The sequence below is a fragment of the Triplophysa rosa genome, linkage group LG3, assembly GCF_024868665.1.
Source record: "Triplophysa rosa linkage group LG3, Trosa_1v2, whole genome shotgun sequence".
Taxonomy (NCBI): domain Eukaryota; kingdom Metazoa; phylum Chordata; class Actinopteri; order Cypriniformes; family Nemacheilidae; genus Triplophysa; species Triplophysa rosa.
In genome coordinates, this window is record NC_079892.1 from 269,155 (window position 1) to 284,414 (window position 15,260).

At 45.8% G+C, this 15,260-nt stretch overlaps 1 protein-coding gene across 1 annotated transcript in view; it reads left to right on the forward strand.

Annotated features, from left to right (window-relative positions):
• zgc:113516 (uncharacterized protein LOC541449 homolog) overlaps nt 1–15,260 on the forward strand; it is a 78,971-nt gene that overhangs the window by 6,597 nt on the left and 57,114 nt on the right. The window contains exons 2-3 of the mRNA XM_057330486.1: nt 12,376–12,638; nt 13,360–13,503. Of these exons, the coding sequence (XP_057186469.1) occupies nt 12,376–12,638; nt 13,360–13,503 (407 nt within the window). The remainder of the gene's footprint in view (nt 1–12,375; nt 12,639–13,359; nt 13,504–15,260) is intronic.

Below are 15,260 nucleotides of genomic sequence, written 5' to 3' on the forward strand. Positions count from 1 at the left end.
CACCCTCTGCACGACGGTGAACGGCAAACTCGACGTTGCGTCATGGCGAAGAGCAATGTCGAGTATAAACACCAGCCCTCAGCACTCTCAGTCAGACAGTGCGTTGAGCTGTGCAGTCGCCAGGCAGGAAAAACAGCAGAGCCGATCTCCTCCCCGGGGGACCTCCCCCGGCAAGGAATCCGTACTGCTAGCCATCGAACCACCCCCCGGGGGGACGATGAAAAAGATCGTACCTTTAGTCCCCGTCTCATTTCTGGGAGCCTCTTCGGCTTCCCAGACTGTCAGGCTGGCTAGGGAAGACGATCCGTCTCAGCTACGCGATCCAGTCGCCTCACGCCCGCCAAGTTCAGCATCCGATATACCTCAGTCAGAGGCTAGGATGTCCCTGTACTTCGGGCCGAGGCTGCCACCCTTCTGGTGAAGGGAGCGATCGAGCCCGTCTCACCAGCCGAGATGTTCAGCGGGTTTTACAGCCTGTACTTCATTGTCCCCAAGAAAGGCGGGGGGTTGCGCCCTATCTTGGGTCTGTGTGTTCTGAACAGGCACCTACACAGTAGCTGCCTTTCAGGTTGATCACGCAGAAGCGCATCCTGACGTCCGTCAGGTGTCAGGACTGGTTCATGGCAATCGACCTGAAGGACGCTTACTTCATGTCTCGATCCTCCCTCGACATCGGCCGTTCCGACGGTTCGTGTTCGAGGGACGGGCATATCAGTACAGGGTCCTCCCCTTCGGTCTGTCCCTGTCTCCACGAGTCTTTACGAAGGTCGAAGGAAGGGGGAAGGAGGTGTGCGGGTACTAATCTCGATGACTATCTCAGTTTGGCGCACTCTCGAGATCTGTTGTGTACACACAGGGACCTGGTGCTCCAGCACCTAGATCGGTGGGGCTACAGGTCAACTGAGAAGAGCAAGCTCTCCCCGGTGCTGAGCGTCCTCTTTCTCGGTAGGGAACTCGACTCTGTCCTCATGAGCGACCCTGCTCACCCCTCGCGGGGGGGCGGAAGACCCCCGACGAGGAAGCCCGCACCCACGCGGCCTCCCAGAGGCAGTGCGACTGACTACATAGCGCACCCGGTCAGTGTTGAACTGCCTGAAGCTTTCAGACAGTCAGCTGTCCCCCTGAAACAATTTCAGAGGCTCCTGGGATACATGGCATCCTCGGCGGGTGTGGTCCCACTCGGGTCGATGCACATACGACCGCTCCAACGCTACAGAGGATACAGAGTCAAGTTCCTTGGAGAGCGTGGCAGCAGCGTATGGTCACACGCTTTCTGCCGACACACCCTAACCCCCTGGTCTCCATGACCTTCTTGGGGTTGGGGTGCCATGTGCAAATGGGCAAGCAGTGTCGGGGCGGTGGATGGGCCCCCGCCTGCGTTGGCATTTCAACTGCCTAGAGTTGTTGGTTGTGCTACTGGCATTGAGGAGGCTACTACCTCTTGTGCAGGGCAGGCACGTGCTGGTCCGTCGGACAGCACAGCTGCTGTGGCATATATCATTGGATTCGCTCACGGCAGCTAAACATGACTCGCCCGGCCCCTCCTGCTCTGGAGTCAGCAGGTGATCAGTTCCCTGCGAGCCACACACTTCCCAGGCGTCCTGAACCAGACAGCCGATGCGCTCTCTCGTCAGTCGATGCCTCGCGGGGAGTGGCGACTCCATCCCCGCGCAGCCAGCTCATTTGGGAGAGGTTCGGCCAGGCACAGGTGGTCCTGTTGCCTCCCCGGACTCCACCCATTGTCCGCTTTGGTACTCCCTGTCCGAGGCAACCCTTGGCACGGATGCCCTTGTGCACAGCTGGCCGCGGGACAAGCGGAAGTACGCTTCCCCCCAGTGAGCCTCATTGCACAGGGTCCTGTGCAAAGCCAGGGAAGAGGAGCATCAAGTGGTACTAGTTACGCCCCTTGGCCTAACCAGGACTTGGTTCTCGGAGCTAAGGCTCTGACAACAACTCCCCCATGGCCGCTCCCCCTGGCAAACTGCTTCCCCAGGGGAAGGGGCACGTTACGGCATACCAGGCAGAACCTGGTCTCCATGTCTGGACGGGACGAGGAGATCCTGAGTGACCCACCCCCGGTCTGGTTGGGACGTCACTCAAGCTAGGGCTTCGGCCACTGGGCGGCTATACGCCCATAGGTGGCGCCTCTTCTCGTCCTGGTGCTCTTCTCGCCGAGAAGACCCGCGGAGTTGCTCGGTCGGTACGAGCTGTCCCTTCCTCAAGAGAGACTGGGGAGTAACCTCTCCCCCTCCACACTGGGAATGTATGTAGCCGCTACGGCCGCTCATCATGACCCAAGTGCTGGGTAGCCTCTGGGACAGCAGACCTGGTCATTAGGTTCTAAGGGGCGGAGAGGGTGACCACCTTATCCGCGCTCCGTACCCTCTTGCGACCTAGGTGGCGGGCCTCAAGAGGCCCGCCCCCTTCGACCTCTCGGGGTTGCCGCTCTTTCTCAGTCTTGATAAAGACGGCTTTCCGCATGGCGCTCACCTCCAAGAGGGTAGGGGATCTACAAGCACCCTCCGTGTCCACAGATTGCCTAGAACTCGGGGCCGGGATTCTCACGTTATCTTGAGACCCCGCCCCGGCTACGTGCCCAAGGTTCCCACCACTCTCCCGAGAGACCAGGTGGTGAACCTGCAGGCGCTCCCCACCGGGGAGGAAGACCCAACCTATCCGTGTTGTGTCCAGTAGCGCACGCGCCTCTACTTGGACCGCACGCAGAGCCAGAAGCTCTGAGCAGCTCTTTGTCTGTTTCGGAGGTCAGCAGAAGGGAGGGCTGTCTCCAAACAGAGGCTGGCGCACTGGATCGTGGATGCCCTCGTTAGGGCATACCGATCTCTATTCGCCCCTGCCCGTTGGGAGTGAGGCACACCCCTCATGGGCACTGGCTCAGGGCGCCTCTCTGGCAGACATCTGAGAGCTGCGGGTTGGGCTATGCCCAACAACTCCGTGAGGTTCTAATACCTACGCGCGGAACCGGTGTCAGCCCGCATCCTGGCAAGGTGTGGGACCGGCAGCCGGTAGGGGTACGCCTGCGGAAGCCCTTCCCCTCGGGGGGAGCAGTGGCGATCCCGCCTCACTTCTTTCCCCTCGGGTAAAGAACAGGCATTCCATCCATCACTAAGCACCCTCCAGGGGACAGGCTGGGCAGAGCAGCCCTGCCCCCTTAGGCCGGGGAACAGTTGAGTTATCTCCCACATAGCTCTAACCGGACCTAGTGCTCCAGACGTGGTAACCCCCCTCCGTGGGCTGTTCCGTCTGATGTATCTCAATATGATGTTCCATTTGGACCTCCTAGAGGTAGCATGTATAATGCGAAGAGCAGAGGCCCTAAGACTGAGCCCTGTGGTACACCGTACTGGACTTGCGATTTGCGTGACACCTCATTGTTTATTGCTACAAATTGAAAACGGTCGGATAAATAAGATTTAAACCATTTCAAAGCTATTCCCTTAATGCCGACATAATTTTCGAGTCTATGTAGGAGTGTGCTGTGGTCAATGGTATCGAATGCAGCACTAAGGTCTAGCAGCACCAATAACGAGATACAACCTCGGTCAGACGCCAATAGCAGATCATTTGTAACTCTGATCAAAGCAGTCTCTGTACTGTGACATGCTCTAAATCCAGACTGGAATTCTTCATTGATGTCATTCCTTTGGAGGAAGGAGCATAATTGAGTTGAAACTACTTTTTCCAGAATTTTAGATATGAAAGTTAGATTCGATATAGGCCTGTAGTTCCTTAGTTCTCTAGGGTCGAGTTGGGGTTTTTTGACAAGGGGCCTTATAACAGCCACCTTATATGCTTTAGGCACATGTCCTAATGTCAGAGATGAGTTAATAATACCAAGAAGAGGATCTATAATTTCTCTCTCTTTAGTAGATTTGTAGGTATAGGAGTCTGTATTTGCGTAGATTCTGGCTCGTCGTGTCATGTCTTTCTTGATCTTGTGTTAGAGTCACGGCGGGATCCCTTGTTATGTGTGGAGAGAGTCATTTTGACCCTGTCGGCCTTCGATACTCTCTCCGGTCTTGTCTGTGTTCCCGCCCTTTTGTATCTCTCGTTATTGGTTGTTTATTAGTTCATGCCCCACACCTGTTCCCCTTTGATTTGTCCCTCTATTTAATGCCCCTGTGTTCTCTTGTCTGGTGTGGATCATTGTACTGTTATGTTGCGTGTGGGTGAGTTTTGTCTTGTTAGTCTAGTTTGAAGTAGTCCTTTGTGATGTGTTATTAGTTTAGTCTTGTCAGTTTAGTTAATCTTGTTCTTGTTTCTGTTTTGTTATGTTTACCCCCACGTGGTCTTTGTTTTGAGTTTGGTGTAATTTATTAAAAGTCTTGTTAACCCCTTACCCGCTGTCTGCTTTGGGTCCTCTTCCTTGTCCTGTGTCCTCACCACCCACGATCATGACAGATATCCACCATTGGACCCAGCAGACAGAGGGATCTCAGGGAGGAGTCGATGCCGCCGGACTCCCTTCCAGGGTTGAATCCGCCGACTCCCTTGGAGGGTAGAGGCCGCGGGCTCCAGTCCAGAGTCGGGACCGCCGGACTCCCTTCCGGGGTGAGACTGCCGGAACCCCGTCCAGGATCGAGACCGCCGGGCTCCTTCCAGGGTTGAGTCTTCGGATTCCCCTCCAGGGTTGAGGCCGCCGGTGTCCTGTTCCCGCTGCAGATCCCTGCCGGCCTCCAGCTGGTGCCCAGGCCTGTCGAGTCGACTGTTTGTGTGTTTTTGTCCTTGTTTGCTGCCCAGCTGCCAGAGAGCGCTGCCCAGCCTCGGAGATGCTGCCCAGCTGCCAGAGAGGCTGCCCAGCCGCCGACATCCTGTCCTGTCGACATCCAGGCCTGCCCAGCCGGGATAGCGGCCTCCCAGCGGCCTTCCAGCCGGCGCCATGTCCTGTCCAGCCGGCTTCCAGCCGGCGCCATGTACTGTCCACCGGCCTTCCGCCGAGCGCCTGTACTGTCCAGTCGGCCTCCAGCCGGCGCCATGTCTGTCCAGCCGGCCATCCAGCCGGCGCCATGTACGTCAGCCGGCCTCAGCCGGGCCATGTCTGTCCAGCCGGCCTCTCAGCCGGCCCATGTACCGTCAGCCGGCCATCCAGCCGGGCCATGTACTGTCCAGCCGGCCATCTAGCCGGCACCATGTACTGTCCAGCCTGCCATCCAGCCGGCGCTATGTACTGTCCAGCCGGCATTCCAGCCGGCACCATGTCAGTGTTTGGTTTTTTATGTATCATGTTTTTGTCATGTCTTGTATTATGGTTTTTGTCATTGTCTTGTCTTGTTTGTGCCTTTTGGAGCTCAGGATATCGCTCCTTAAGGCGGGGGTTCTGTCGTGATTCTGGCTCGTCGTGTCATGTCTTTCTTGATCTTGTGTTAGATCACGGCGGGATCCCTTGTTATGTGTGGAGAGAGTCATTTTGACCCTGTCGGCCTTCGATACTCTCTCCGGTCTTTGTCTGTGTTCCCGCCCTTTTGTATCTCTCGTTATTGGTTGTTTATTAGTTCATGCCCCACACCTGTTCCCCTTTGATTTGTCCCTCTATTTAATGCCCCTGTGTTCTCTTGTCTGGTGTTGGATCATTGTACTGTTATGTTGCGTGTGGGTGAGTTTTTGTCTTGTTAGTCTAGTTTGAAGTAGTCCTTTGTGATGTGTTATTAGTTTAGTCTTGTCAGTTTAGTTAATCTTGTTCTTGTTTCTGTTTTGTTATGTTTACCCCCACGTGGGTCTTTGTTTTGAGTTTGGTGTAATTTATTAAAAGTCCTGTTAACCCCTTACCCGCTGTCTGCACTTGGGTCCTCTGTCCTTGTCTTCGTGTCCTCACCACCCACGATCATGACAAGTATGCATGTTGTTGATTTAGATGATCTAATAATTTTAGACAGCTCATCTTGATCTACGGTATAAAATAATTGCATTTTCTCCTTAAGGGCGCTGTAGTTAGTTTGTTCAGCGGGTTTCACTTCTGATTGCATTGTTATAATTTTTTCTCTAATATCTTGGATTTTATATGTGAAGTAGTTCATAAATTCATCACTGCTATGCTGATATACAGGATCAGAAGTCACTGACGATTTATTTTTTGTTAATTTAGCCACCGTGTTAAATAAAAACCTAGGGTTGTGCTGGTTTTCTTCTATTAGTGATGAAAAGTAGGCGGATCTAGAAGTTTTTAGGGCTTTCCTGTATTTTCGAATACTATCCTTCCATGCTGTACGAAATACCTCTAATTTAGTTTTCTTAAAGTTGCGCTCCATTTTTCGGGCCGCTTTCTTTAGAGCCTGAGTGTGTTCATTATACCACGGTGTGGGGCTGCCATTTTTAATCTTCTTTAAACGTAGTGGAGCAACTTTGTCTAGCGTTACCGAGAAGGTGGAATTAAAATTTTCAGTGGTAATGTCAAGATCTTCAACGTTATTTCTCATGATTTGAGACAATTCGGGCAGATTATCGAGAAACGCATCTTTGGTAGTTGAAGTTATTGTTCTACCATATTTGTAACAATGAGTTTTATTTGCAGCCGTAGGCCAGTGAAGCAAACATAATACCAGATAATGATCCGAAATGTCTTCACTCTGCTGAAGGATTTTAACGTCGTCCACATTTATACCGTAAGACAGTATTAAATCTAAAGTATGATTACGAAGGTGAGTGGGTCCTGACACATGTTGACTAATGCCCATGGAGTTAAGAGTGTCTTTGAAAGCCATTCCTAAGGCATCTGTAACGTTATCTACGTGGATGTTAAAGTCACCAACGACAAGGAGTCTATCTGCGGCCAGTACTAGTTCTGATAAGAACCCACCAAATTCTTTAATAAAATCTGTGTGGTGCCCTGGAGGCCTATATACAATAGCTAGAATCAATTTAAAAAGGTTTTATCTTTAGTATTAGGTGTTGAAACATGAAGAACCATGACTTCAAAAGAATTATATTTAGAGTTCGACTTCTGGGAAATGCTAAGAGAGTTATTGTAAAGTGCTGCGACACCTCCCCCTCTGCCTTTTAGACGAGGCTCGTGTTTATAATAATAATCTTGGGGGACAGATTCATTTAAAGCAATATAATCATCTGGTTTTAGCCATGTTTCTGTCAAACAGAGCATGTCTATTTTATGATCTGTTATCATATCGTTAACAAAAAGTGCTTTATTAGAGAGAGATCTAATATTTAGCAATCCGAGTCGTAACAGTTGATTATCTGTATTTTGTTCATGTTTAGTTTGTTTAACGTTTATTAAATTACTTTCAAGAGGTTTACGCATTATTTTATGTTTGCTAATCCGGGGGACAGACACAGTCTCTATTTTGTGATGTTTGGGGAACGGATTACTACATGTTGTACATTTTGTGTATTCTGCGACGTGAGACGGCAAGCAGACAGTTGGTTAAGCCATACTGTCTGCTCCCTGACCTGGGCCCCAGCGAGTCAAGTTTTAGCATTAGCATTAAGACTTTTTGCCATATTTCTAGACAGGATGGAAGCCCCAGCCCAGGAGGGATGGAGACCATCTCGTTTCAACAGGTCAGGTCTGCCCTCAAAACTCTTCCAGTTATTTATAAAAACTATATCATTCTGCAGGCACCACTCAGACAACCAGCCATTTAGTGATGATAATCTGCTATAAATCTCATCACCACGATAAGCATTGAGGGGGCCAGAGAATATTACAGTGTCTGACATCATGCTTGCGAGCTCACACACCTCTTTAATGTTATCTTTTGTGATCTCCGATTGACGGAGTCGAACATCATTTGTGCCGACGTGAATGACAATCTTACTGAATTTACGATTAGCCTTAGCCAGCACATTTAAATTTGACTTGATGTCAGGCGCTCTGGCTCCCGGTAAACATTGGACTATGGTGGCTGGTGCCTCTATGTTAACGTTCCGAACAATAGAATCACCGATAACTAGGGCACTTTCAGCAGGTTTCTCAGTCGGTGCGTCACTGAGCGGGGCAAACCTGTTCGAGACTGTAATCGGAACGGTCGAGTGATGTTTTGTCCTGCGACTACGCCGTCTCACAGTCACGAAGTTTCCCAGCTGCGGAGGATTTTCAACCGGAACCGAGCTGTGTGCGCTAATGTTGCTCGCATCCATAGTGTTTTCTATCGTCGTTAAACTCTTACTATCCTCAGATAATGATTGGATGCGAGACTCTAATTCTAAGATCTTCTCTCTGATGGAGGGAACGAGACGTTGTGTCCCTCATGCCACAACACTGGCTGCCCACCCCAGCGGTCGGGGGAGGATGCTTTAGACTCCTCAGACCCAAGGTGAATGAATGAGCACGCCGGCTTCCCTCTTATACCCGGACATCCGGGGAGGAGCCCGGCATGCAAATTTGATTCGCCAATTTTCATTGGCCTTTTCTAAATACTCAGAAGATGATAGGTTCTCAAGACAAACCCCATTCTGTCGGTTCGACACAACGTCTCGTTCCCTCCATCAGGGAACCGAGGTTACATCCGTAACCAAGACGTTTTGCTCTCATTAAGACATAAGAAATTAGTTGATAGCCAAAGTTTTAATTCATCCAAGTGTGACATTCACTGGTATATACAACAGTTTATTTCAACCGACTACGCCACCCTGGTGGGGGCGCCAGGGAAATACTCCCAATAAGGACACAGGTACGTTACACCAATTGAAGGCAATAGAATAATGCGCAGTGAGACGTGAGTAACAATACAAAAATATATTTTATTCTATAAACATTAATAAAATGGTCTCCTTCAGGAGCACATCACAGGATCATAAAAATGATTCTCCAGGGACCCAGTTTAGCGGGAACAGGGTAGGCCGACTGCTACTTGGGAGGTAGTCTAAACCTACCACCATTAACATCAACTCCAAATCACACTCACACCGTGAAGAGGTTGTGTCACAACACACAGCAATCTGTGAAACACGCACCAAAGAAAGCAACTAGCCTTCCCTGCCCGTCACTGGCTCCTGGAGAAAGGAATAAAAGAAACAAAAACAAATAACCAAGGTAACAGAATAAATCAACTCAAATAACAAATAACCAATATAACAGAAATGAATTAACTCAAATATAATCAAAGCAAACAAAGAAAATAGTTGTACGGAGTCACGAGGTTTAAGCTATCGGCCTCCACGACCCCCAAAACAACAAGCCGTAAGCATTACATGCAAAGTTTCATAGGAGAGGAAGTGAAGCTGTCCTCAGGCAAAACAGCAGTGGCGTCAGATGCAGAGTCTTCAGCATAAGATCAGTCCAGAGCTAGAGTAGTATTTAGTTTTCCCTTTACATTTAACAAAGAAACAAAACATTCAGCTAAATTTACTAACCTAATTTACCAAAAGAAAAGGAAAGATGTACTTACAATTAGAGTAAACGACCACACCCGAAACTATATGGTTGCTCCGACAAACGCTGTAGCTTAATGTACCAACCAGTACTCACACACCCGCTTTTGTTGCCATTACTGTAAGTAACACAATAAATACAACCACTACAAACAAATTAAAAAGAACACAATTTGCGTCAACCACGTACCTGCAAGCGAGCTCCGTCATAAACTTGCCACAATGCCGATGCCACCAGCACCCCTCTACTCAAACTATAAATAGCCCAAATTAACCTTGAGTCTTTCATGGCAGCATGTCATAGGTAAAATCTCATCCTACCTGAACACCAACAGGAACGAAAAGGGAATGCCAGAGATGGACCTCGGGGTCAACTAAATATCACTACGCCTGTCCAAATAAGTGTGCTTAAATAGCGTGCTGCTTGTACCTCATTTGTCTGCCAATCAGTATGCTGCTTACACTTCATTGGTCTGCCAATCATAGTGTGCTGATTACACCTCATTGGTCTGCCAATCACACCAAACCTTGGACCAACAGCTGAAAGGTTGTTCAACCTGCCACGCAAGCAATCCAAAATGGGCTTAATGGCGTGTCTATTACCATGTTTTAAGGGAAGGTAGATTTGGGTGTCGTCTGCATATAGATGGAAAGAGACCCAGTGCTTATTAAAAATAAGCCCTAGGGGAAGCATATAAAGTGAGAACAAGGCCTAAGGATCGATCCTTGAGGTACCCCTGATCTTAAATGCATCTGGGAAGAAGAATGATGCCCAATGTTAACAACGAATCTCCTATTTGTGAGATATGACCTAAACCACTGTAAGACTGTGCCCCGTAGACCAACGCATGCCTCCAGACGAGATAATAGAATATCATGGTTGACCAGGTCAAAGGCAGAGCTAAGGTCTAATAAAACCAGAGCCGCAGACTGACCAGAATCCATGGTCAAGATTATATCATTAACAACCCTTAGGAGGGCCGACTCCGTGCTATGGCAGGATTTAAAACCGGACTGAACTTTTTCATGGATAGCATTAAGAGACAAGTGAAATTGAAGTTGATTTAAAACAGTTTTCTCCAAAAGTTTAGATAAAAAGGGGGGATTTGAGATTGGATGAAAGTTAGTGAGCAATGTCGGGTCCAGATTTGTTTTTTTTTAATATGGTCGAACTGTGGCAAGTTTAAAGTCATGGGAGACAGTCCCAGTATGGAGACATTAATTGATAATTGACAGCAAATCGGGGCCAATGATATCGTGGAAGAAAACGTGGTGGGATAACATCCTGAGGACACATTGTAGGTTTCAAGCTAAACAGTGTTTTGGTTAAAGTATTCAGATTAACAGGCTCAAAAAGAGACCAAGTAGAACCTGAGTATGGGGCAACAGCTAGATCATAAGATAGCATTGGCACATTAGACAAAATTTGAGAGATCTTGCCGTCAAAATAATGAGCAAAATTCTCACACAACAAGACCGATGCATCAGCAAAGATGGTGACAACTGGATGAAGTGCAGACTTAATAGTGGAAAATAAAATATTTGGCTTATTGCTGTTTTGTGTAATTAACTCTGAGAAATATCTACTCTTTGCAGCCTTAGCCGCACGCTGAAAAGCAGAGAGAGAATCCTGTAGGATTTCATAAAATACTTGTAGCTTATGTTTTTTCCACTTGCGCTCCGCCCTTCTACAAGTCTGTCTTAGGGAACGAGTGGTTTCAGTATGCCAAGGTATTATGTTATGCTTATGTTTTTTCAATTTTAAAGGTGCAATAGAATTTAAGACATTAGAGCAGTTAGTGTTAAAAGTACCAAGAAGCTGGTTAACATCCAGGTGACCAGTGAGAATATCCATAGCTTGAGTTGCATCCAATGGTTCATAATTAGAAGAAAATTCTTCGCTTGAGCTGTCCGTAAATGCACGAGTCCAGCGTGACAAAGATGATTGACTTGGAGCATTTTCATCAAGAGACATCGCGAATAATATAGGCAGATGGTCCGATATGCCGGCGTCCTCGATTTTTATATCCCCTACCGACACGCCGCAAAATAAAATCAAGTCCAGCGTATGACCCTGGATATGAGTGGGTCCGGATACCCATTGTATGAAATCAAATGATTCGAGTAAACTATGAAAGTCTTTAGATAAAGGTTTGAAATCGCAGCACACATGAATATTAAAATCGCCCAGTATTAGAATCTTATCGTAACTGATGACGATTTCACTCAAGAATTGGGCAAATTCATTTAAAAAGTCCTTGTTTACAATCGGAGGACGATATATGATAGCAAAGACCACAGGGTTGACAAGAGAAAGTTGGAAAAGCAAAACTTCAAAACAGGTACGAGTCCCAGTTGGTAGACTGCGACAGAGATGTGAGCCGAAGGTTGGAGGTGTTTACTCCACCACGATGAACATGCCGAAGGAGGCGGAGGAACATGGCCCAGGCCAACAGGTCGAAGCCATCGGTACGATGAGTCCGGCAGACGACCATGGTGGTGTAAGCCCTGTGTCATCCCAGGCCCGCTGAGCAACAAGCCAGCAGCAGATCTCAGCCAAACTGCAACTCCAGCACACTTCCCCCTCTTCCTCCGACGCTTTTTTCTCTAAGGTTTTGACCTCAATAAACTCTTAATTTGTTTGGTATTAATAGTTAGTTAGTAAAGTAGTTTTTAGGTTGCGGTATTGGGTAGGATTAGGGATGTAGAATATCTCAATTTCTGTAACGTCTGACTTGTGTGCATGTTCCATACCAACAGAGGGAGCCATGCTTTCCAACTCTGGTTGTGCTGAAATTTCTCATGTTCCACTACACCAACATTTAAGGTCACAGCCTGAATGATGAAATGCTAAGCTTTCAGACACCATGTCCTTACTTTAGCAATGATGTTCTCCGACCGGTGATGCCATCATTTACCACAGAGCAGACCACATGTGCAGAACAGCTGAAGTCTGGCATTTCTGCACCACCATCTCCACAATCATACCGCCTAGTCATTAAAGTTCTTCTGATGTGTTTTTTTCAATCCTAGGCCTTCACTGAGGGTATCACCAACCAATTAATGGGCTGCTATGTGGGTTCTCTGACAGAAGATGCTGTTGTACTGGTGAGAGTTTTTGGACAGATGACTGAGCAGTTTTTGGACCGAGATAAGGAAATGAAAATGTTCAGGGTTCTACACAATCACGGCTGTGGCCCACAGTTGTACTGCAGTTTCACCAATGGCATCTGCTATGAGTTTGTCAGAGGAGTTGTGCTGGATGATATGTTCCTCAAGGAGCCAACTGTTTACAGGTCTGCAAACACAAAACTTCACATGATGTAACTGCAAGTCAATACTTGTTTTTTGTTGTATTTTACCTTTCACATTTGGCACTTTTAGGTGATTCCTTTTCTTTTCTTTATTTCAACACATTCTTATTGGACTTATAATTGATGATGTTTTCTGCTTCTTGATCTGATGGTTAGGTCTTTCCCTTTTTACAACTACCAAAGTCCAATCCTATGTCTGCAATCGCACATACCTAACAAAAAGATGTATAGATAGATAAATAACATTTCATAGCATCTGAAGTCAGTTAAAGTAGGTCTCGTAAGTGTGCACTGTCTAGGGATGTGTTGGTATTACATTTTTATAATTAATGGAGCTTTTACTATGATAGACGGTATTATCACAGTGTTGAATTTCATTACAAAAACAAATAAAAAAAAGCACACTTCAGTGTTATGGTCTCAATAACAGGTTTAATAACGTACTTAATAATAAATATTTTAGTTGTTAATTATGAGAAGCAAACTTAAGTGTAGCTAGTGGACCTCCTTAGATCTTCAACTGCGAGGAATGCAAATGGCAATCCATGCTTTTTTGGCATCTTAGTTTGGTTATTTGTTTCTATGTGGTATTCAGAAATATGTAAATATATACTGTATAATCTTACGTTATGTCGGCAGCGCTTCTCCTTCCATTTCAGCAGTGTCTCATGCTACACCATTGAATTAATTTATTTACCTGCAGGTTGATTGCAACAGAAATGGGGAAAATCCATGCGATTAAGTCTGGAGAGATTGGAAACAGTTCACTGATGACACCAGTTTTGTGGTCTAGATTGTCCAAGTTCCTGACATTGGCTCAGAGTTCTGATGATCCAGTACAGTCTAGGTAAGAGGACTTCAGTTATGGGTCAATGGCGTATTACAGCCACTCATCATTGGTGCGACCGATAATACGAATAATTGAATTAATTTAAAAATAAAATGTATATCTAATTTTGCGGCTGAAACAAGAATCTCTCTTTATATAAATTATATACGTTTTTTAATTTTGTTCATTTAAGAGGACAAAATTATAGAACAAAGATTTGAGGTGATTACTTACCAAAACATTTTAACATTATGCTTTAAATACTAAAGATTTATAAAAAAATGTTGAGATAAATCACGGTCGCACCACATGACATTTTTTAAATGAGCCATTCTTTTGCTGTTTTTGAGGCTTTGATTATGTGTCACAGTAACTAAAGGTTGAAAAATGGGATTGCGGGGAATGGGACCTTTAAGGCTATGGCCAATTCATAGATGTAAAACACTAAAATCATTCATTTCAAAATGTTAATCTGCATTACTGTATGTGCACACCAGATTCTTAATGCTTGAATAACTGCAACAGATATTACTACTTATTAGCATTTTAAGATTGGCATGTCGAAAATCCTTGTACATCATTGACCCATATACAAAAACACTACAAACAGCATATGTTAAACTGTGAAAAATGGAATTGTTTCCAGTTAAAAGGAAACCAGCTTTAATTGCGATGCTAAAACGTCAGAGAGGCTTAGGCCCTGTACACACGAACACAAGTATTTTTAAAACCCATTCGCAAACACAATGACCTTTTTTCAGGCATATGATTAGCCAGCATGGCTTTATGGTTAGGGTTATATTGCCATCTGTTGGTTTGCCGATTTTTAAATTAGATTAGATTTTAGATTTCATTATTTGTCATTGCACCGTGAACAAAATGTGAACATGCATTCACAAACGGAAATGCATTTAATGTGCCTATATATATAACATTTACAATATACAACAAAATAAACTATAAAAAAGTTTGTACATTCGACATTCACATATGTTATTGGAACTCGTACACTTAGTGTAAATGTGTAAGTTAGGTTAGCCAATACAGATATATTACACAGATATGATAAATAGTATATAATAATATGGAATGTAGGTATAAAGTATGTATATGTAGACATTATTTACACATTAATGAGTAATATTGCACATTTATTATATAGCATAGATGTTTTTGTTGTAAATTACAGTTGTACCCTGAAGTATTGAAAATCTAGTGCAGAGCTCGTTTGTACCCTGAGGTATAGAAATGTAGTGCAGAGTTCAGTGTGGTAATTGCATTTGGATAAAAACTTTTCCTCAGTCTTGAGGTCAGAGTGCCCCAATGCTCCACTAAAGGGCACTCCCCTCATCACCTTGACTGCCAAAGTACACTACATTTCCCATAAGCCTTTGGGGTCATTAGTCAGTATTGCATTCACCTGTGTGTTGTTATCTCTTGCACCTCTGCCTATTTAAACCCTGTTATTCTAATCACTCTCTGCAAGGTATTGTGTGTAGTTGTCACACTGGATTCCTAGCCATAGGGCTGAGGTTTCTAGGTCATTCGTCCGGACATGTCTTTATGGTTCCGATGGATTACTTGTGTTTGAACTATGCATGTCTTATTGTTTGTGATTCTAGGATTAGCCCTTTAATAAAGTGCTGCACTTGGACCGCATCTCATCTCAACTCAACTCAACTTTATTTATATAGCGCTTTTTACAATTTTCATTGTTACAAAGCAGCTGTACATAAGACATATTGACTAGGGCTGCAACTAACGATTATTTTAAT